Source organism: Asterias amurensis, chromosome 22 (genome assembly GCF_032118995.1).
Source record: "Asterias amurensis chromosome 22, ASM3211899v1".
Taxonomy (NCBI): domain Eukaryota; kingdom Metazoa; phylum Echinodermata; class Asteroidea; order Forcipulatida; family Asteriidae; genus Asterias; species Asterias amurensis.
Genome location: NC_092669.1, coordinates 3,821,394 through 3,846,224, shown reverse-complemented (window position 1 = coordinate 3,846,224; position 24,831 = coordinate 3,821,394). Strand labels below are relative to the sequence as shown.

Genomic DNA, 24,831 nt, shown 5'->3' with positions numbered 1-24,831 from the left:
CTAATTGCTTTTATATTTAATTAATAATTACCTTGGACAGTTTCAAGTCTCTGATTGGTCTCAACCCGGTCACGTGTGAGAGTGTTAACGGTGGTATAAAGACCGGCTTTGGAAAATAGCGAATAAGTGGCCACTAAATCAGCATACATTGTGTAAACCTTGCGCGTTGCACTGTATCGCACGCTAATATTTATAGCCCTGTTATTGCAACTTCGCGCACTTTTGCGTACGCTCGCTGAAAATGTATCAATTTTTGAGTGCGCGCGTGTAACATGTGCGCGCGTATAAACTGACGCCGAGCTCATGCGCGCGTTTAACTGCACAAAGAACAGCTATCGTCCAATCATTTGCCTCCTTTGACCCCAGTGAAGGCGCTGAACAGATCAATATTTAAAGGAACACGTTGCCTTGGATCGGACGAATTGGTCTATAAAAAACGTTTGGAACCGTTTGTAGTGAAATGCATATGGTTGGAAAGAGGTTTTAAAAGTAGAATACAATGATCCACACAAACATGCCTCGAAATTGCACGGTTTTCCTTTTACCTCGTCGACTAACACGGTCAGCCATTTATGGGAGTCAAATTTTTGACTCCCATAAATGGCCGACCGTGTTAGTTCGCACAGTAAAAGGAAAACCACGTAATTTTGAGGCAAATTTGTGTGGATCATTGTATTCTACTTTTAAGACATGTTTCCAATTATATGCATTTAATAAAAAACGGTTGCAAACGCTTTTTATGGACCAACTCGTTCGATCCAAGGCAACGTGTTCCTTTAAAAGAGTCACTGGTCTCAAAGATCAGTAATGTGATTAACGCACGAAAGAGGTGGGAACCATGAAAAGCTCAAATATGGCCCCTGAACATGTCTGGAAGTACCGCCGAGAGAAAAGTCACACAATTTTGACAATTTTAGCCGTTTAATTCGCCCAAAAAGGTATTTATTAATGGGAATAACAGTGGTCGTACCCGGTCTTCACTGCGTGGTAATGACCTTGGTTGGTGGCTGGCGCTGTTAACGGACCTCGCCTCCGGCTCGGTCCGTTAAAGACCTGCTTGAACGAAAATGTCAAGTCGTGAACTTTGCTGAATTCCACTTAAAATGTTTTCGATGAATAAGGAAATCGAGTCATATGATTATAAATAGGTTTCAATTGTGTAAAAAAACAATCATTTTGTATGCCGTTGTCCAGAGCTTTTCTGCGAGATTTGCGAAAAGCCCCGTTACGTAATCACTCTTAAAACGTCATAAGTAGATAAAGCCGCTTTGTTGCAGTGTGGATGTATAACAAAGCAAACTCCCGCAAATGACGTCAGCGGCATTGTCCTTTGACGCCCGCTCTCAACGGCAGAAGTGTTTTTAGTTTGTTCAAAAAACCTTTAGGTAGGGGCCTGATTTTTTAGTCGATAATTACGAAAAGTTCAGAAGTGTACACATATCAAAATTACACTAAAATGGGGAACAAGTGCATTATAAACAAGTAAAAATACAATTTCTGTTGAAAACATTCCGCTCAGGTAGCTGTTTAACAGCGCCAGCCACCAACCCGGTCATTACCACGCAGTGAAGAACGGGTACTCGCACTGTTATTCCCTAAATATTATTCACTGTAAACTGTTTGCATGTTAGCATCTTCTACTTTACGCATTCTTTAAAGTTAATTTATTTTGTGGTTGAACAAAGAAAAGTGAATCATAATAAGAGTTAAAATTGTTCGGATGAGTTATACCAAGCAGTTTTTGTACATTTACTTCTTTCTCAAAAACTACGTTACTTCAGAGGGATCAGTTTCTCACTGTGTTTTATACTTACTCGTTGTCAAGTAAGATTTTATGCTAAACATTATTTTGAGTAATAACCAATAGTGTCCAGTGCCTTTAAAGGAACACGATGCCTTGGATCGGTCGAGTTGGTCTTTGAAAAGCGTTTGTAATCGTTTGTTATAAAATGCATATGATTAGAGAGATATTTTAAAAGTAGAATATAATGATCCACACAAGTATCACTCGAAATTACGTGGTTTTCCTTTTACCTCGTAGAGTAACACGGTCGGCCATTTATGGGAGTCAATTTTTTGACTCCCATAAATGGCCGAAACTGTTAGTTCGCAAAGTAAAAGGAAAACCATGCAATTTAGAGGCATGTTTGTGTGGATCATTGTATTCTACTTTTAAAATATCTTTCTAACCATCTGCATTTTATAGCAAACGGTTTCAAACACCTTTCAAAGACCAACTCGACCGATCCAAGGCAACGTGTTCCTTTAATGGCATATTTTGTTGTTGTTGATACTCCTATAAACGGCAATACAAGCTTACAAATATTAATGGCCTCGCGTGGTCAGCGCCTTTATGAAGTGAACACTCAATTGTGTAAAATAATGTTATAATTGACACTTTTTTTGTCTTTTCTCAAATATTTTATTTATTACAATATGCACGTTATGTACATGTATAAGTGGTAAGTTTAATAAAAACTTTGATCATACTTTCTATTGACATACTCCATCCATTTTGTGTCCTCGTAATTGCTGTATTTGTTTTAAGTTGATGGTCACATGTGTAATTAATCCGCTACCGAAAGCATTTTGGGGGGCAAATTGAAATCCCTTTTTCTTTTAAAGGACATGGTTGCAAGAGAAACTAATAAAACCCTTTTCCAAATTCATCAATAACAACAAAACATACACCTCTACTATCTTAAATAGACCTTAGCTAATTTATCAGTAACCAATACATTTTTATTTTGACAATTGTACCAAAAATAATAATTGTTACAAAAACTTCGTCAACTTGAAATATAGTTATAACAATCACCAACGAAATGATAAGTAATTCGGGCTAAGCTCCGACAATCTTGTTAAAGACACTGGACACTACTGGTAATTGTCTTCTCACTTGAAGTATCTCACATATGCATAAAATAACAAACCTGTGAAATTGAGCTCAATTGGTCGTCGAAGTTGCAAGAAAATAATGGAAGAAAAAACACCAATGTCACACGAAAATGTGTGCTTTCAGATGCTTGATTTTGAGCCCTCAAAATCTGATTCTGAGGTCACGAAATCAAATTCGTGGAAAATTACTACTTTCTCGAAAACTACATTTCTTCATGGGGAACCGTTTCTTATAGTGTTTTGTACTACCAACAGCTCCCCATAACTCGTTACCAAGTACAATTTTATGCCAACAAAATTGAGTATTTACCGATAGTGTCCACTGCCTTTAAAACGAACTTAGTTCACATACAAAATTAGTAAAGAACGAGGTTCGGATAATACGAGGAAAACGGGCCAGTCCGGCGGACCTCGTATTAACGGGAGTCGACTGTAGTTGCAAAGCAAGTCATTAAAGGCAGTGGACACTATTGGTAATTGTCAAAGACTAGCCTTCACAGTTAATGTATCTCAACATTTGCATAAAATAATTAACCTGTGAAAATTTGAGCTCAATCGGTCATCAAAGTTGCGAGATAATAATGAAAGAAGAAAACACCCTTGTAACACGAAGTTGTGTGCTTTCAGATGCTTGATTTCGAGACCTCAAATTCTAAACTTGAGCTTTCGAAATCAAATTCGTGGAAAATTACTTCTTTCTCCACAACCATGGCACTTCAGAGGGAGCTGTTTCTCACAATGTTTTATACCACCGACCTCTCCCCATTACTTGTCAACAAGAAAGGTTTTATGCTAATAATTATTTTGAGTAACTACCAATAGTGTCCACTGCCTTTAAAGCCATTGGACCCTTTCGGTACAGAAAAAAAAAAAAGTTCACAGATTTACAAATAATTTACAGGGTTTATAGAAGGTAATGGTGAAAGACTTCTCTTGAAATATTAGTCCATGAAATGCTTTACTTTTTGAGAAAACGGTAAAACAATATAAATTCTCGTTAACGAGAATTACGGATTTGTTATAAACACATGTCATGACACGGCGAAACGCGCGAAAACAGGAGTGGGTTTTCCCGTTATTTTCTCCCGACTCCGATGTCCGATTGAGCCTAAATTTCCACAGGATTGTTATTTTATATATAAGTTGTGATACACGAAGTGTGGGACTTGGACAATACTGTTTACCGAAAGTGTACAATGGCTTTAACGGGAGTCGACTGTAGTTGCAAAGCAAATCATTAAAGCCAACGATATTGAAAAAATGGTGAGGCCGCCAACATGGCTAGATAGCTTATATTTAGTAGATGCTGCCAATCAAACCAGCAACACTGAGCGAACCCCTTCTTCTTACAATAGTACTGCACTAGGTTATTTTACGTGCGTTACACAACAAACGGGACCAACGGTTGTACGTCCCATACAAATGACGAAGCATCATGGTTTAGCGTCTTGCTAAAGGACACACGTGTCATGACTGGGACTCGAACCCACACTCTGCTGATCAGAAACACCAGAGCTTGAGTCTGAACCTCTAGGCAATGATATTCACATTATGATTTAAGATCGGGACACCATGCTATGACAATTCTGTTTTTCTGGTTATAATATTGGCTCGAAAAGGCCCATTTTATGGTGAAACGAGATTTATCCTTCCATTTTTACCTCTTCAATATTTTTCATTACACAACACACAAAAAGAGTTATGTACATATTTACATATCGTTCCGTCTTTTAACTTTCCAGAAAAATTCTTCAAGCCTTCAACTCGTACAAGGAAAATATCAGATTTTACTTTCTTCATGTTTGCATCAAATGTAGCGCCATCTTTGCTGTCAAAACATTCATTCTTATTTTCAGAAGTGAATGAAACGTAGAAGTTATTTGCTTCAATAACTTCCACGTTTAGACTAATTTCACTTTCTCTCCGCCAAGTTTCAGTCAGAGTTTGTGCTCCACTAACCCCGACTGACCGTTTCAAAAGCGCTATCAACGACGTCTTTACGAAGACGTGTTCCTTCTCAAACTTCATGAACGACATCTCAAACTGTTGCTTTCCTTCGTTTTTCCAAAGTAGCGAGTTGTTTTCCAGCTTGTCGATACTCCGCACCAAGATGTTATCTGGGCTCATGTATATTCCACCCCAGCGGTACAAAATCAGCATCGGAATGAGGTCACGATCCAGTGTGTCACTGTTCTTGGACAACATGTTTGTTAAAGACGAGTCTAAAGCCATATGTTTTACTATGTCAGTTAGATTCAAACTGTGTACTTGGACATTGTAACCACTTTCAGTCAGGACGTCAAACTGTCTTTGCTGTACAGTGTCGCTATAGACGTTAACTGTAGCTAGAGGATGATGCCGTAGAATCGATTCCACAGATCTCATTTCAAACCAGGTAGGTTTTACAGTCGACTCGTCCTCTTTACGTGTAAGCAACACATGAAATAATAACTGCTTCGATGCATCTAAACTATATCTTGACAGAGGTAACATCCCGAATTTGCGAGCGCTATCGTACAGATGTTGGTTTTTCCGAATGATGTTCCAGTCAGTAGCACGAAATTTCATGACATCACTCACACCTGGGTTGGGAGGAGGATTATTCCACTTGAACTCACTTAACCACGTCTTGGCATCTTCATCTGACATTTGATACATATCAAGAGTGTGGAACACCGACTTGAGTCCTTGGATACGACTGCTGCCTCTCTTAGAGCTACCTCCTCCTCCAGGCATTTGTGGAGAATCAATAAATATAACCGGAATACCCATAGCAACACAAGGCATAGCGCAATGTAGACGTTGAGTTATGACCAATTTGGCGCGCGAATATGACTCTAGCAAACTATAAGCTGTTTGGTAACGCGCAAGCATATCATTTTTTGTTACGTTAGACAAGTTGTGATATAGTCTCTTTGCATTTTTTCTAACATCTTCGGGAAAGTATTTCTGGTAGTTTGAATTGACATCTACGACGAAAATATCGTTTGCTGGTTTGCCGGTGTTTGGGTTTGGGGTAAGAATAGTGAGGCAGCCAGAAAAGAACGCATTTATCTTGTTTTTCTGAAAGAATGCTAGGGTGTCTGTATCCCGAGAACCAATTGGCGCTTTTGTTTCAAAGAACGCTTTGCCCTGTGCAATTTTATTTTGAAGCCCAGTTGTAAAGTGCATAGACACCATTATTGGATCAATGTTTTCTGGCGGTGGCCAATATGTACTAGGAGTGCCCCACCATGCATTCAAGAACATCGTGATCTGACCAACGCTTTGTGATTTCCGTAAGTCTTCTCTGTCGACGAAGTTGTCGACAAAAGGCAAGAACCCAACACCCGAGAAACCTTGCATTTCATCCCCAAGGTTTGACGAGCCGGATATTTGTATACGTAGGTCATACGAGAGCGTCCCGAAATGATGTTCTTTGATACCACTGGTGGTGAGTTTTCCTGTTGTAATCTCGATGATTTTCGGACACGATGTCTCCTGGTCTTTCAAAGCATTATGCATATTTCTCACGATTGCAGGAAAATTGAAAGTCAAAAGTTTGGCCTTGCTCTCTGATGTCTTGGGGATGTTTTGATGAGGAAACTGATCAGTGAATGCCTTCATGAGCTTCATGATGAATGGGTGTTGAGGTGGGAAGTAACACAGGTCCATCAAGACCCTAGACGTATCCGTAGTGACCACATCAGTGCTAAGCCACGCGTCGCTGCTGACTGGTAGTTTAAAATCATTCAGTGATACCAAGGGGTTGACGTAGATGCCTCCGTGTTGCCAGAGAAGAGCTAATCTGACGGAATCGTGGAGGTATTCTTCGAAGTTAACACCTGTCATGATCTTATGAATAGGATGCCGGGCCAACCACTCTTCGAGGGGTGTTTCCCTCATGATGTCAGTCAATACCAGGAATTTAACCATTATGTTCGGCCTCTTGAAACGTCCAAATGCCTCAAGACACTGAGATGTTCCACAATATATATTAAGATTGTAATGAAGATTTCGATCAGTCATATTTGCTAGATTTTGCACAATATTTTCTGGTACTGAGTTGTCGTAAACCCAAGATGTGGTCATGTTAAGGAGTTGAGCTGAACGGAGTTGTGTAATTATCTTCGGATAGTGTTGTTGAAATCGTTCTGAATACCTGTCTGATTGAATGTGGTATAAACTGTGCCGGAATCCAAAGGCCACAAAACAGACGGTACAAACAAGAAGTAGTTTGTTAACAAAAGAAGATGGTTTGTTTTTCCCAATATCGAGGTTTCCCGCCTCAGTGGATTTTAGGTTACGACGCAACTGCAGAAGAGCAAGCCCTGTAAAGAAGATCAGCAGACCCATGACCATTTGGAGAGAGACTGGTGTGGCAAAATAAACCAAATTAGCGATGATAACAATGACACGTTTGGAAAGATTCAGTAAGGCATGGACGACTGGGTTGCAAGCTTGCAGAACGGTTATTGATGCTGCATTATAGATGAAATGGAAAATACTCGACATGATGCTCTCTGCTGGGCGAATTCTCGGCAAGGCGTAGAATAAATATTTAACCCCTACCCATGGGATAAGAATAATAACACTGCAGATAGAAATTGCCGCAAATTGTTGAAGAGGCTCCTGATGTGCAGATAAATCAGACTTCTTCAGGTAGATGTTCCGAACAGGGAAGGCTATATTTGAAATTGCCGCAGCTCCTATCCCCCACATATTAAACGATGACTGGCTTGATATGAACATACATGATCCAATAACCATGACAACGACCGAGACCCACAGAGAGGAAATCAACTCTTTACCTTGTCTGTACAGGAGCAACGTCAGAGCCAAGGTAAAAATAGGTTCGCATGACTTAATGACTTGAGTAATGCTCGAGCTAACGGCTGCAAAAGAAGCATTCGTCGCCATGTTTCCCAGAGCGTTCCCAGCAGCTGCAATGAGCATGTACTGAGTGCTCGTAATCGTCAGGTCAGCGAAGATGGACTTGCGTTGAATGACAATAACCCAGAAGCTGGCCGCGATGGATCCGGTTAAATGCTGAAGAACGGTCAGATCGAGCCACAGTAGTTCTTCAAACGCCGGTGTCCAGTCTGTCAGGCTGTGACTAGTTCCACGGATTGCAGCGTCTAACATGGCAGCCTTCGAAGAGATAGTCGATATCATATTGGCGGTGAACCAAATCGCCGCAAAGAGCCAAACAAACTCCATTGTTTGCTGTGGGAACAATCAAACACGAACAACATGATTAATTACAAGTTCGATACCAATATCTTACAGGTACGGATCCCGTAACGTGAACAGACCTCATCAAGCATTTCCAATTTAATTCAGACATTCATTTTGTTGATGATTAAAACTGATATCTTTTTCCATAAACGCAGTGCTTCGAAGTAAAAAAAACCTTCTCAAAAGCATTATCTGTTTAGAGGCACTGTACACGTTTGGTAATTGTCAAAGACCAGTGTTTCCACTTGGTGTATCCCATCATCAGCATAAAATAACAAGCCTGTGGAAATTTGTGCTCAACCGGTCATCGAAGTTGCGAGAAAATGACGAAAGAAAAAATACCCTTGTTGGACGAATTTGTGTGCTTTCACCACCAAAAGGAATAGCGAAACTGTCTGAGGTATTTATGAATTCACCTTTTTTTTTTTAACAGAGTCACTTAACTGCAAACACGACGCACGCAAAATCTGCTATATCAGTGCATGGAGGAAAGAAGAGAAGGAGCTCGAACGAAGGGACTTCAAAAGTCGAACCCGTGGTACCGCGGTCGTTTAACGACACCTCATATTCACCCACATACCTTATACAGACAATGGGTGATCTGGCGTGTGTGAGTTTGCGCGTGCGCACTTGGTTCTTCACTCAACCATGGTGTCGTACGTCGTATGGATATGATACAGAAAAAAACAACTTTTTTGAGACCTGATAAAAATTGTGTGCACTTGTGCTCACCAAATCAAAAAACACAATTGACTACCAACCACCCTCGTGTGCTAATACCCAAATTTTGAACCACCGCTAGTGACCGGAAAGTCACAAAATGTAAAAATATGCCATGATATTGCAGTGTTCAGTGAAACACCACAAACGGTAAATGAAAACGTGTATATTCACAATTCTTGTCTCCAATGAATCAACTTTACACGAAGGCCACGGTGCAGAGCGGCGGTACCGCACGTTCTGTACAAATAGATCTAACCCTGCTCGTTAATTGGCCGTCCAGCTGGAGGTCTCCTATCTTTTTCCACTGGTCAGACAGGGGCATTGTCAGGGTATTCTTTTCTCCGCGGTTTTGCGAATCGTTCGAGCTCTTTCTCTTCCTTCCTCCCTGATCAGTGCTATTATTGTCTGTTCAGACACTGTCGTCAGAACAGCTGTTGTTTTCGTCATAGTTAAAGGCAGGGTGTGTCTGTGGGCTGATTTTCCCCCTCAGAAAGTTTATGATTTTGTGTTTTTATTTGAAGGGTCTATGTACCTTTTTTTTGTAGGACAAAAAACACAATGTCCGCAGATTTACACTAACTTATACAGTTTGAAGATAGAAGATAATGATAGTAGAAAGCTTCCCTGCAAATATTACTTGCTGAGGTGCTGTAATGTTTGAGAAATGAGAATTAAGTACAGTGAACAAATGCTACAATGTGTAGATTTTGTATAATGTTTCAATCTTTAGTGTGTTGGTCCAGGGAACATCTATTCATCTGTTCAGACCATGACTAAGAACTGTGCCCCAAACACATTTGTTTACCCGTAGTACTAAAATATGCCTTCTGATCGCTCCTAAAGGGTCAAGCGTGTACACATTTTCCCAGGCAGTTCAGGGGGTTAGGAGGTTGACAAGTTTGCCGAGTGGCATGTCTGCAAACCAGAGAAACATAAGTCGTTTTCTAATTTAAAGTCACCTGGAAGTGGTATTTTGTCAAAATAAAGCTTTTGTCACTAAAATATATGTTTTGATGAGTGGAATATGAATAAACAATTAACTACGGTTTACAAAAAAAAGTTTCCATTTTATTTACAAGTTTGAAAATAAGCCCTACCCGAGAGGGCGCTGTTTGTGACGTCAATCAAGGCGCGATGAATCGCATGCAGTGCCAACACAAGATAGTGACGCTAGGCGCAAGCTAAAAACATGCCCTCAAAGTTGAAACAATACCTAATTTTTTCACGTTAGGCAAATGGTCCTTATGGTTCGTTACGTCTTTCAGGTACCTTCTTCGACTTCCCCACTTGCTGGAAAAATTGTTGGGATGGCGTCATGTTCTAGAAAAGAACTTTTCTCTTCATGTCAAAATGTGTAGTGTATTCCGGATTCTCGAAGTGCTGGAAAAGACGTCGGATCGGACCACTTTGCAAACTGACCCCCATCTTTAGTTGTTTTGCTGCATCCAGCAGCAAGACACCAGGTCGACATTGCCGGGAAAATGCAAGAACAAACCCTTTTCGAAACGTACAAACTCACGACTTGGACTTAAATGTACTTGCACGTACGTTTGTTCGATCTTCGATCGAGGCAAAGTTTGCCTCGATTGACGTCACAAAAGGGGTAGGCGGAGTCACCCCCACACAACTTTATTTATTTTTTTAAACATGATTATAAATCGATTGTTGAGGAGCATAATCTATACTATTAAAAGCGTAACCCGCGCCATCTTGGATTGAAATTAGAAGGTCCAGTGGCATGGCATCATTGTGGAAATCAACACGGTTAAGTGTGTGGAATTCAATACGTTTGTGTGGTTTCAGACGTCGGGTTGCAAGTCTACAAAACCCTGACCCAAACTCCCACTTAAAGTCATCTGATTGGAGGAAGTTTGGGCAGCGACCGTGTGTCAACCACTGGTCGATGTTGTTACCAGACTTCCTAGAAATCTTTCTGACAGGCGACTCATTGGACAGTGTTTCGCAGATGGTTCTCCACCCGCCATTTGATCCGCCCTTTTTGGTCGGGTTACTTTCATGTTGTACTAAGCATGGTTCTCCGGATTGGTTCATTCATTGCCGCGCAAGGGTCGAAAGGGTCAAAGAGGCTGGGTGTCAACCACTGTTCGATGTTGTTACCAGACTTCCTATCTGACAGGTGACTCATTTGTTGAAAAGATTAAATGGAGAATATTTATAAAAAAGCATTCAGAGGCTGGGTGCCAGGACAACACCGAAACAAATCTCACGAATTTGCATTGAATGAATGAAGTAACTCACAGATTGATGTTTTGCAGGCGACCATGTGTCAACCACTGGTCGATGTTGTTACCAGACTTCCTATCTGACATATTAAATGGAGAATATTTATAAAAAACATTCACTTCCAAACGGCATGAAAATTATCATGATGGACAAGGATGGGATCAAACGGAAGCTTTATAATTTGGAAACATTGGGTAGGGCCGGCTATAGGTTGGAAGGTGTCTAAGGGAACTTTACAATTAATGACATTTTGAGGTGGGGGGGGGGGGGCCTTACACAAAGAGCCTAACCTCTCCTTACATTCTGGTCAGTGTATTGTGAGTGGTGTGTTGTCTGGTTTGAGACAGGCCACCTGTTGCTTGGTGAAGGAGGTCGCCGTGGGACCACTTTAGGTTGAAAGTGGGTGGCAACCTCGGACTTACAAAAATCTCCATACAGAAATTGCACTATTGATGCAAAACGTATCTTGCTGTTTTTAAACTATGGACACTATCTTTTGCCAGTAAACTCAAATGAGTACATGAATTCCGTTTTAGAATACGGTCTGTTCATGGAGGTATAGTAATGCAGTTTCAGAGTTTACCCCATCACGGAAGTTTGTGAAACTTATACACGTACGTCAGAGGCTGTTTTGAAGCTGTAAAAAAGAACTTTGCATTTGGTCAAAGTTGTTAAGCAAAACGGCATTAAGTTTCCTTTTGAATAAGTCCATTCACAAAATTGGTTAGTGTGTCGGTCAGGTTTCAGAATGTACATTTTGCCAAATCCATTTTGTAGCCTAATTTAGCAATCGGCCCGTCGGGTTGGTTACTCATGGAGATAATATTAACAAAAGAGACCTCATGCGGCTGAATGGGGTACATTTTTAGGAGTTTGTCTATTGACCCAATCTGGACGTAACAAACCCTAAAAATAACTTGACATGCTTTCTGAAAGTGAAATAAGTTAGAGAAAATTAAGGAGTGAGGACGAATTTATCGTTTTTATTTAGTTTGTATGATATAGGGTTCCAGAGATATGGGATGTATGGAGGTTTGTTCCTAGAGCAGCGTGAACATGAACGCGGTTAGAAATTGTGTCGTTTGTCGGTAAAATTTCGCGAGATGCAATAAGCCCAAAGTGACAATAAACAAAACACTTTTTTGACGTTCACGTGTAGTGCTCCCGTAACGTGCAGCCTATTGACCAGAAAGTTTACAAGACCAATTCAGATGAGAATAAACTAAAAAGAGGCCTAACGCTCTTACCGCCCCCCCCCCGAAAAAAACAACAACAAAAAACAGTAGATAAATTAGATTTGTGGCACACAGCATGTTCCGAAAACTTGTTTACTTATAGTGCTGTAGCAACGCTATGTATCGTGGGACGTTTTTTGACGATGTTTTTTAAAAAGGAAATGCAAGCATTATGAATGTATATTGAGTGTGTGGGGAAAGTTTTGGTAGTGTAGTACAAAAGAAACTTAAGTTATTGCTGGCTAACGGTCAGTTTCACATATCAACGCTGATTTGAAAAACGTATAGCGTTAAGGAGGCCCAAAATATTAGACCCCTTTAAGGCTCACGGGGGAGCCTTATAGTTTCTAGAAGTATGCATCAGGTACGTCGTCTAACCCAAAACGAGGTGGGCGCAGCCACTGCAAGTAGTGGCGGACGTGCGCAATAGCTTCATTTTGGGTTAGAATTATGACGCCATGCATAAATATTAAGAGAGGCGTATAACACCCTCACCCACATTACATTTCGAAATATTTGTGTAAAGGATTTTCATCATCCAGCGGGGTGCCGCGCGAAGCGCGGCATCCCGCTAGTACACTCTAATTTTTGAAGGAAAATAAATATTTCCAGGTGACTTTAAAGGCAGTGGACACTATTGGTAATAACTCAAAATATTTATCATCATAAAACCCTTCTTGATTACGAGTAATTGGAAGAGATGGATGGTATAAAACATTGTGAGAAACAGCTCCCTCTGAAGTGACGTAGTTTTTGAGAAAGAAGTAATTTTCCACGAATTTGATTTCGAGACGTCAAGTTTAGAATTTGAGGTCTCAAAATCAAGCATCAGAAAGCACACAACTGCATGTGACAACTGTGTTTTTTTCTTTCGTTATTATCTCGCAAATTCGACGACCGATTGAGCTCAAATTTTCACAGGTTTGTTATTTTATGCATATGTCGAGAAACTCGAGATACACCAACTGTGAAGACTGGTCTTTGACAATTACCAATAGCGTCCACTGCCTTTAATGTACTTTCATGTAGAATATAATTATTTTGTTGTAATTAAAACAAAAAATATATGTTTTCATATTATTCGTATAAAATATGCCTTTTTTTTTGTTTCGGCGGAATGGGGAGGGGGCATTTGTTTTTAATTTTCTTAGATTTTGGGTTTGTGTACTTCATGTGCGTTTGTAGCAAAAGGCATATAGGGGTAGATGGCTTTCAAGTCACATTTATTTATTAAACTTTTGGATAATTCCAGACATGAGTTTACTACTTGTTATAACTGTTATTCTTTTGTTGAACGTTACAGAATTGGTAAGAAAAAAAATAACCGTTTTAGATCACAAATTTACATTAAACGTTACACGGTCTAATGATGATCAAAAAAGAAATCATCCCTTGTTACTATTTCCGCCTGGAAATGTCACAATTATTTAATGAGAAATAAATTCACCCGATTTCCCGTTAAAATGGTTTATCGCTCCGTGAGCGTTATAATATGTATTTTTTTTTCAATCGCTTTTATGCAAAATGTGTAATCGGTTGTCGTATGGCCGATCGATCTCAAACTTCCACAGGATTGTCAGTTTATGTATATGGTGGATTACACAATAGTTATTACTCTGCCAGCAACTGTTTTGGTGGCAAAAATCAATTATGTATTGTTACTTTGCGAGCTAAGTTCAAGGTTCATTTTCAAGGTTCATTTTATTTCCACAGTATCAAAAGACAAAAAAACAAAAAAAATAATATCAAACAGCAGTCACAAGAAATTATTACAACAATGAAAAATAATTGTTTAACAACATAGGTTTGAAGAAATAGATGCATAACAATGTTGACACTGCGGAGGGATCCATTTAAGAAGCAAAGCTTGTAGGCAATGGTCCCTAATGACATGCATATGCATTGAGATTATAAATAATATCAAGTGAACCGTAGAGGTCCGTGGTCGAGTCGAGCCACCAATGAACAAAATATAACAGCAGGTCTCAATGCATATGCATGTTTACAAAGAATAATTAGTAAAACACTGAAACAAAACAAAAAAACAGACACAAACAGAGGACTGGACTTAAGACAAAACACACACAGCAGTCTTGCCGGTCAGCAAATACAGTATCGACCGAAAGAAATGATCCCATAGCGGGGGATTTAAACAAGTGTGACTATGGGTGATAATAAATATACACAGGAATCCCATGCGGGAGACCACCCGTCCCCGGTCCGCATAGCACGGTTCAAAGCATACAATTACATTTGTAAAACACTCATCAACAATAAGAATTCAGTATGTCAGTTTTAAAGACACGTTTAAAAATAAATACACTTTTGGAGGCTTTAAGTCGTTCCTTAAGCATGTTCCAAAGCATGGGTCCTTCATGTTTGATAGTTTTATGAGCGAGGGAAGTACGGGTGTAAGAAATGTGATAATTAGAAGCTTGGCGGGTGAAGTGAGAATGTACCTCTGAATTTAATGAAAAAATTGATTTAATGGCGGAAGGCAAAACTGTGAGTTGATACATGAGGGACCCAAGCTGGAGACGATAGATGTCCTTCACTTTTAGAATGTTATACTTATAGAAAAAGGGATCTGTATGTGTATTAAATTCAGCAAAATTAATTATACGAAGAGCTCGCTTCTGTAAGAGAAAAAGTCTATTGAGATTGGTAGCAGAACTTGCTCCCCAAGCAAGTATCCCATAATTAAGATAAGAACCGATTAAAGTATTATAAAGAGATTGTAGTACCAGTTCAGGCATAAAATGCTTGATCCTATTGATCACTCCAATATTTCTAGCAATAATCTTACAGATGTAATCAACGTGACTATTCCATGTTAGTCCATGGTCAACAAAAAGTTCACGTGGTAGTTCACAACGTATAAGGAAAACCATGCAACGAGGCATGTGTGTGTGTGTGGATCATTATATCACATTATAACCATATCGATTTCAAATAACAAAATGTTTCAAATGCTTTTTATGGACCAACTCGACCGATCCAAAGCAAAGTGTCCCTTTGCTGAGAACGGCTTTATTAAGTTGGGCCTTCATGTGTTACTGATATATCAACTTGATGTATTAACAAGTAGCACGACTCTCACTAAAGATCAGGGGCCAATTTCATAGAGCTGCTTAAGCAAAAAATTTGCTTAAGCACGAAAATAGCTCGCTTATTTTACACATGTTACTGGCCAAAATTTCATGCCATATACATTGCTTATGACTAGTATTTAGCTGTTGTTTACTTAGTATAACAATTGAGTGGAGTCTTGGCCGGTAATCTGATTTTACTAAGCAATTAATTTTTTGCTTAAGCAAAATTTTGTGCTTAAGCAAAACTTTGTGCTTAAGCAGCTCTATGAAATTGGGCCCAGGACAAACCAACAATAAGAATAGGCTACTTATATCATTACGTTATAAGTATTGTTTGAAGCTTTGCATGTTGTGGAGAAATAAGGAGAAGCTGTAATTAAATAGTAAACTTGCAGGTACAACCATTTGTAAATCTCTAGGGCGAGTGTTGGCTCTGAAAAAAGCCGGTTTGGTCTCGACGTTTCGAACAGTATACTCTGCTCCTGAAGACGAGCAGAGTATACTGTTCGAAACGAGACCATACCGGCTCTTCTCAGAGCCAATATTCATTACTTATGATCATAACTTACCAAAGTGTGCTTCCTTCTCGCGATAAAGTCACGTCAGTCACAGCTCAGGAGGAACTCAAATTATCGCCGATAGCAATGGCTGCGTGTTGCCCTCTTTTGCACCGAGGAACAATACGTGAAGAACGTACCACAGGGCTCCACACAATGGGAGTTGCATTCCTCGTGATGAGTTGTTATAAAGTACAAGTCTCGCGACCACACTAGACTTGATTTCAAGTCTGATATCGCGGTTATTTTATCAGCCTCAGTCACGCCAAACTCTCGAGCAGATTAGCTATCTTAAAACGCCCTAACTAGGCTAACAACGGAGGTTAATCTACAAGAGGTCGAAATTTTAGGTAATAATGTATTGGCTATGGCAGAGTAAAACCCACGATCACAGGCTTGTAACCAAGTCTACGACCATACTGACAAAACATCCATGGTGGTTATAACGTTTATTTGATGGCATCACACTAACACCTGGTTTTTTATAGTTGACACATACAAATGTATTTTATTCTGTGTAATATGATTGTTTGTAATGCAATGTTTTTACTAAATTTTTGCTACTTTTTTAACTGTTTTTTTTTTTTTAGAACCATGTTGCTATTTTTGCTCATGTTTTTTAATCCTGCATTTTAATGTTTTTCTTGACTGTACAGTACTTTGAAACAGTGTTAAAGCGCTTTATAAATTATTATTATTATTATTATTATTATTATTATTATTATTATTATTATTATTATTATTATTATTATTATTATTATTATTATTATTATTATTATTATTATTATTATTATTATTATTATTATTATTATTATTATTATTATTATTACTATTACTATTACTATTATTATTATTATTATTATTATTATTATTATTATTATTATTATTATTATTATTATTATTATTATTATTATTATTATTATTATTATTATTATTATTATTATTATTATTATTATTATTATTATTATTATTATTATTATTATTATTATTATTATTATTATTATTATTATTATTATTATTATTATTATTATTATTATTATTATTATTATTATTATTATTATTATTATTATTATTATTATTATTATTATTATTATTATTATTATTATTATTATTATTATTATTATTATTATTATTATTATTATTATTATTATTATTATTATTATTATTATTATTATTATTATTATTATTATTATTATTATTATTATTATTATTATTATTATTATTATTATTATTATTATTATTATTATTATTATTATTATTATTATTATTATTATTATTATTATTATTATTATTATTATTATTATTATTATTATTATTATTATTATTATTATTATTATTATTATTATTATTATTATTATTATTATTATTATTATTTTTATTATTATTATTATTATTATTATTATTATTATTATTATTATTATTATTATTATTATTATTATTATTATTATTATTATTATTATTATTATTATTATTATTATTATTTATTTGGCAATTCACAGTTAGTGTCTTCTTCAGTCGTCATTATGCATAAGGCTCCAACCACAAAAGCTATTTTGACAATCTATACATCATATGAAAGGGCTTTAAGTACGTAGTCTGTTTTCAAGGCGTTTTCAACAAACATTTCCCTTCCGGTTAGATAGTATCTTCTCCAGTCGTCATTATTCATCAGTTCACATTTCCTCGACCACAAAAGCTATTTTGACAATCTATACATCATATGAAAGGGCCTCACGTACTTCACAAAAATGGGTATGTTGGTGACCTTCTCTTGAGCTTTTGACTTTTTTAAACCGGAAGTGCCTGTAAAATGCTTTGAAAAAGGCATCATTTAAAGGCTTTTAGGTTGAAATGTACACTTGTTGATGCTTTACCATAAAATTATTTCACATCGAGAAAACTGTTTGTTTTTGATTTCTTTGCAATTTGACGAGCTATCAACAACACTTATTCCATTGATTCAAACACTGACCCAACAATAGCCGAACACCTAGTTAGGTGTTCGGGCAACAGCCCGAACATCTCTTTGTTATTGTTCGGTTTGTTTGTTTTTTTAGTTTTTCGTCTTCTTCTCAGAGTCGATTGTCCGCAAGATAAAGCAAAGTTGCGAAGGTTGCGTAGAGTTGAAACTTTGCATGCAGGTAGACAACGACCAGTGGATTATTCTAAAGTTGATACGTCACGATGACGTCATCAGTTGACGAGATACACTAATTCAAAGTTTATTATTTCAAAAAATCATAACTTTTGATATACATGAGGGATTTTTACAATCAATACATCATCGGAAAGGTCATTAAAAACTCCGTAAACGCCTCACAGACATGACCCCTTTTTGATCTTGTCTTCTGGTTCAAATCGAATTTATTGTATATTTGCTTCAAACGTACATTTTGTGGTTTATCTACGACCGTACTGCGTTGATAACACCGGTTCCCGTCCGATCACTGAAGTTAAGCAAAATCGGGCCTGGTCAGTTCTTGGTGGGGAGACCAATTGGCGACCAAATTTTGTATTATTTATTTTTTTGTAAAATTGTTTTCTTCTCCTATAAATAGCTTCGTCTTAGTCTGTTTTCAAGGCGTTTTCAACAAAAATTTCCCTTCCGTTTAGTTAGTCTCTACTCCAGTCGTCAGTATTCATCAGTTCACATTTCCTCAACCACTAAAGCAATTTTGACAATCTATACATCATATGAAAGTGCCTTACGTACTTCACAAAAATGGGTATGTTGGTGGCCTTCTCTTGCCCTTTTGACCTTTCTAAACCAGACATTGATGCTTTACCATATCACACATCGAGAAAACATTTTCGTTTGATTTCTTTGAACTTTGACGAGCTCTTAACAACACTTTTTAATTGATTCAAACACTGACCCAACAAAAGCCGAACACCTAGTGTTTGTTTCTACAAACAATAAATTCTATTTTTTGTTTTCTATTTTTTTTTCTTCCTCCATAGTTTTTCGATAAACAGTGTTTATCGAGATAAACAATGTTTATCACGTGATAAACATAGTTTTTCTCGAAAAACAGTGTTAATTGGTCGAAAAACATAAACAGTGTTTATCGAATTATTGGCCATATGGCTTGCCACGCTCCAGTGCTCATCCATAAAGCGCCCCAGCTTCTTGTATAGTCTGCGTTCAAGGCGTTTTCAAAATACATTTCCCCCCTTTCAATAAGTTAGTCTCTTCTACAGTCATCAGTATTTAATAAGTTCATGTTTTCCTCAACCACATAAGCTATTTGACAATCTTTACATCATATGAAAAAGCTTTACGTACTTCATAAAAATGGATATGTTGGTGACCTTTTCTTGACCTTTTGACATGTCTTAAGCGAGGTTATGAAATGAAAAGTTTGCTAGTTGCGCCCAATAAGCACAAAATCGACCGTTAGGCAGCTCTATGTGGCCCTGCTCTAGCAGCGGTAAGAGATCTGCTCCAGCAGTGCAAACCTTGTAGGTTCGAATCCCACCCATTTTATAAAACACATTGGGTTAGGATTAAAGGGGTTAAGTTCTGATTTAAAAAATTAGATGTGTACACCGAACAATTAGTGTTTGTAAATATACAACCACTACATGTAAAGTTTTTCTTTATAAATCTTTTTCGAAAGAACCATATACCTGAAGATACTCGTGTAGTGGTTAAGAAATTTCAGTTTTAGATGTGGTATAGGCAACCATTAAAGAGGGAAACCCCAAACAATCACGTAGGGTCTGAACAATCAATCCACACGATTCAAGCCTTCGTCCCTAGATTTTAACTGGGGTGCACTAAAAGTTCACATGCTAAAATTCTCACCTTAGTTTGTATTTGTGAATTATTCATGTTTGGAGCATTATTAAGGGTTCCAACAGCCGGTGTGGAAGTTGTTTTTTTGTCATTTATGAGCTAGCAACTATTAGTGCAACTTTTGACATAACAAACAATGTTAGCTCCCCATTATACTGTTTACATCTGTTTTCATAAATATAAAAGTCATTAAAAAAAACCTTATAAGTTTTTTTATGACTTTTATATTTATGAAAACAGATGTAAACAGTTAAATGGTGAGCTAACATTGTTGAAAAGTCAAAAGTTGCACTAATAGTTGCTAGCTCATAAATGACAATAAAAAACGTCCACACCGGCTGTTGGAACCTTAACAATGCTCCAAACATGAATAATTCACAAATAAAAACTAAGGTGAAAATTTTTATAATATTATCTTCGCAAGCATATCAATCTGAAAAGTACAAATCAGTACTTGCAGTAAGTGGAATAATTATGTCAAACAGCAGTGCAAGATGAAATTTGAATTAACTCCAGTTTGTAGAACGGAGACCTAATTATAATTTTCGTTCATTTTTTTCATCATGACATCATAGGATGTTAGGTCACGCGAATTCAATGCTTATAGGTAACCAAAGATTATCTCCTGCACCATGTGTCATCGAGTCGTAATGTTTGCTCTTTCTTGTAGCTCTTTGGTCGGACACTTTCCCTGCATGTGCAAAAGTTGCTGTTTCAGTAAAAACAAATTCCTACGATATGGGCCAAGAGCTAAGCTATTTCTTTATCCCTTACGTTTTGCCGACATCTTGTTCAAAGATAATTTCGACAAGCGTAATTACGGCGACCGAATTAAAAACTTAATAAGTCTCGAAATGGTCTGAATTGTGCACCACTGCATGCTATTTCCTCACTTAAAACGCATGAAAACGGCTTTGAATGTACCCATCATTTCTCATACATACAGCTTTTGGAATCGGCTCGGAAATGCGCCCACCGTTTTCCATACTTAGCAGCTTTTTGGAAGCGTTTGGGATAAGCACGCACTATAGCTTATCCATGCTTAATACTTACAATGCCTCGAACATTTCTGGAAACAGTTTTCTGATATGCATCCACTTTGTTATTCAGTGTTGAAAATCGCTGGAAATGTGCGCCGGTGTCGCATGCAATTATGTCCTCTATAATGCAATCTATCCGGAGAATAATGTCCGCCGGACGGTTTTGCATAATGCAATCGTGTCCGCCCGGACGCTGCTGCAGAATGCAATTGTGTCCGCCCGGACACATTTGCATATGCAGTTGTGTCCGCCTCCTTGCAAAACAGTCCTTGCAGTAAATTAAACGCCCTTGGTCGACGGAACACGTTTGCCATTTTTTTAAAAGCTAAGTGCATATCATGAATGACAAGTGACAAGGGAAATGTTCGGCCGTTGGGTATTCGCTGCAATCATAAAATACGTGATTATGCTGCATATTATTCGTTTGTAGGTTCAGTGCATGCACGCTCGCTTACGCGCGCACATTAGTCATGTACATGTCAACCGGACGGTTTTTGCATAGCCCCGGACACGATTGCATTTCCAAAAGTGTCCTGAGCGGACAGTATTGCATGGCGGACACAATTGCATCTGACACCGGCCGCTTCATATAATGTTTGAGCAGCACTTAAAACAAGAAATCAAATAATTTTTTTTGCGCTGATGACATGTCCCCTATACAGCTTGTCAATATTACAATGGTCGCTTAGAAACGCAACATGTTTTTTGTTCTTTATTCGCCTTTTGTCGAAAGAACCATAAACCCGAAGATACCTTTGTAGAAAAGGAGTAAATAAATATGAGTTTAAGATGTGGTGCGCAACCCTGGTAGATGGAAACCCCAAAACAATCACGTAGGGTCTGAACAACCAATCTACACGATGCAAGTCTTCGTCCCTAGATTTTAACTGGAGTCCACATCAGTAAAGGTCACATGGTAAAATGTGCACTTTAGTTTGTCCTGGTGAATTATTCATGTTTGGAGTATAATTAAGTAATCAAGGGTTCCAACAGCCGGTGTGGATGTTTTGTTGTTGTCATTTATGAGCTAGCAACTATTAGTTAAAATGTTTTGCAAAGGCTTTTAGTTTGAAATGTACACTTTTTGATGCTTTATTACACATCGAGAAAACGTTTTAATTTTGATTTCTTTACAATTTAACGATATAATAACAATACTCTTTTCATTATTTTTAATTTTTTTCTTCTCCTTTAAATAGCTTCGTTTTTAGTCTGTTTTCAAGGTGTTTTCAACCAACATTTCTTTCCGTTTAGTTAGTCTCTTCTTCAGTCGTCATTATGCATAAGGTCCTCAACCACAAAAGCTATTTTGACAATCTATACATCATATGAAAGGGCTTTACGTACGTAGTCTGTTTTCAAGGCGTTTATAACAAACATTTCCCTTCCGGTTAGTTAGTCTCTGCTCCAGTCGTCATTATGCATAAGTTCCTATGCCCTCAACCACAAAAGCTATTTTGACAATATGAAAGGGCCTTACGTACTTCACAAAAATGGGTATGTTGGTGACCTTCTCTTGACCTTTTGACCTTTTTAAACCGGATGTGCCTGTAAAATGCTTTGAAAAGGCACTATTTAAAAGCTTTTAGGTTGAAATGTACACTTGTTGATGCTTTACCATAAAATTATTTTAAATCGAGAAAACTGTTTGGTTTTGATTACTTTGCAATTTGACGAGTTATCAACAACATCTTTTTCATTGATTCAACTACTGACCCAACAATAGCCGAACACCTAGTGTTTGTTTCTACGAACACTATATCTAGTTAGTTTTTAATATTCTTCTCCGAGTCGATTGTCCGCAAGAAAAAGCATAGATGCGAAGCTTGCATTAAGTTGAAACTTTGCACACAGGTAGACAATAACCAGTAGATGATACAAAAGTTGTTACGTCACGATGACGTCATCAGTTGACGAGATACACTAATTCAAAGTATATTATTTCAAAAAATCTTAACTTATCAAGGGTTCCAACAGCCGGTGTGGACGTTTTTTATTGTCATTTATGAGCTAGCAACTATTAGTGCAACTTTTGACATTACAAATAATATTAGCTCCCCATTTAACTGTTTACATCTGTTTTCATAAATATAAAAGTCATCAATAAAAACCTAATAAGTTTTTTGTTAATGACTTTTATATTTATGAAAACAGATGTAACAGTTAAATGGGGATCTAATAGTTGCTAGCTCATAAATGACAATAACAAAACGTCCACACCGGCTGTTGGAACCTTAACAATGCTCCAAACATGAGTAATTCACAAATACAAACTAAGGTGAAAATTTTAACAATATTATCTTTGCAATCATATCAATCCGAAAAGTACAAATCAGTATACTTGCAGTAAGTGGAATACTTATGTCAAACAGCAGTGCAAGATGAAATTTGAATTAACTCCAGTTTGTAGAACGGAGACCTGGTTTGTTATAGTTGACACAAACAAATGTATTTTATTCTGTGTAATATGATTGTTTGTAATGCAATGTTTTTACTAAACCTTTGCTACTTTTTTAACTGTAAGCAAATGTCATTTTTCAACTTTAAAAACCTTGCCATGACGTCATCAATGACTTCATCAATGACGTCATCTTTCCCAAACAGTGGCGGTTTCATCTACTCACTATTGCCTATGTACATAGTGAGTTTTAAGTTTGTGCATGCTTTACTCTTGTTCAACATTGCTGAAGACATCATACATTTTGGGCGGCCAGGGTTTATCAAAACTTTGTTACCTGTTGTAGGTATATTAATGAGTTGTGTCACACATGGGCGACTTTTAACAAAACCTGCACAACGTCTTGTTAGCTACAATTAACAAAATCTATAAAAGTAAAATCATTTCAACAACAAAATCCTACTTTTGGGATGTCGACTTCCCGAGATAAATTGCAAAGTAGACTGTGTTAACTCATACACATCTGTACAAATTTGGTTAACAACGTGTTTAGTTAACGAGTAATTAACATTCAATTAACAAGATCATTGTATCTTCATGAAAGCTGTACAAACGTAGTGTGTGTACAGCACGTCGTTTGTAAATCATGTTTGGTGTTTTTGAAAGCAGGAGAGGACAAAGTTGTTGGAGCTTCCTGTTGATTTACTGGGGTTGAAAAACTAAGAAGAAAAAAAACCTAGCAGGATTTGAAAGTTCTACGGCCACAGATCTACAGTCAAGACCCAAAAGCTAGATACACCTGTAGGTCATCACTTCAATCTTCCTAATCACTCAATTTCTGACATGATCTTACAGGGCATAGAGGCACTAGGCAACCACAGAGAGACTGTGCGTTTGAGTAGGGAGAAACTCTGGACTAGACGCCTCCAGACTATTCAACCCCATGGTCTGAACATCCAAGAAGGAAACGACTAATAAACCTTTTGTTTTGCCGTCTCCTTTTTCCCCATAGCCTTTTTAGCCTGAGCCTCATTCACTAATTAATTACCTTTTTACCCCACCCTTGATGTTGTCCTTTGTGTTTCCATCTTCTTGCTTGTGGCCAGTCCCTCACCCCCCTTTTTTTGTCCCCCTGTTTATTGTTTACTCCCTGCTTTTTCTGTATGCTTTCTAACCCCATTCATGTATTTCCACTTCACTGCTTATGTTTCACTGAGTTACCTGTTCATGTCTGTTGTGTTGTCATTTTAGCCTTCTAGAAAGACTCTGCTAGGGTCGAAACGTCAGGCCATTAACTATTTTTTGCATTTATACTCTCGGTCCATTTAGTTGGTAAGTTGTTTGCAACAGCTAATTCTATTTTCTCAGGATTTGAAAGTGTTAGAGTGACTTGTATACTTGCAACTTCCGGGTTGCATTACTTGTTCAAATCAAGTTTCTCTGTTCAACCCTACATATTGTATATATAATGATTTACCCATTCATTTTACCTAACTTGTGGGTTATGACTTGTTGAAGATTGCTTGAAACAGAACACAAATTACCGAAAGGAAGGAAAATCTTGAAAGGGATAAATATTTCCGCCCTCTTGTGATTCAGCATCTCTTTGTCGTTTAACAATATAATGC

The 24,831-nt window shown here is 37.5% G+C and overlaps 1 protein-coding gene across 1 annotated transcript; it reads right to left on the bottom strand.

The window, feature by feature from the left end:
- Window positions 1-2,468: 2,468 nt before the first annotated feature.
- LOC139953758 (uncharacterized) lies at window positions 2,469-16,127 on the bottom strand. The gene is made up of 2 exons (XM_071953316.1): window positions 15,979-16,127; window positions 2,469-8,103 (listed from the first exon to the last, which is right to left on the bottom strand). Exon 2 carries the CDS (start codon window positions 8,095-8,097, stop codon window positions 4,564-4,566), a length of 3,534 nt encoding a protein of 1,177 aa, XP_071809417.1. The 5' UTR covers window positions 8,098-8,103; window positions 15,979-16,127; the 3' UTR covers window positions 2,469-4,563.
- Between the last annotated feature and the right edge of the window lie 8,704 nt (window positions 16,128-24,831).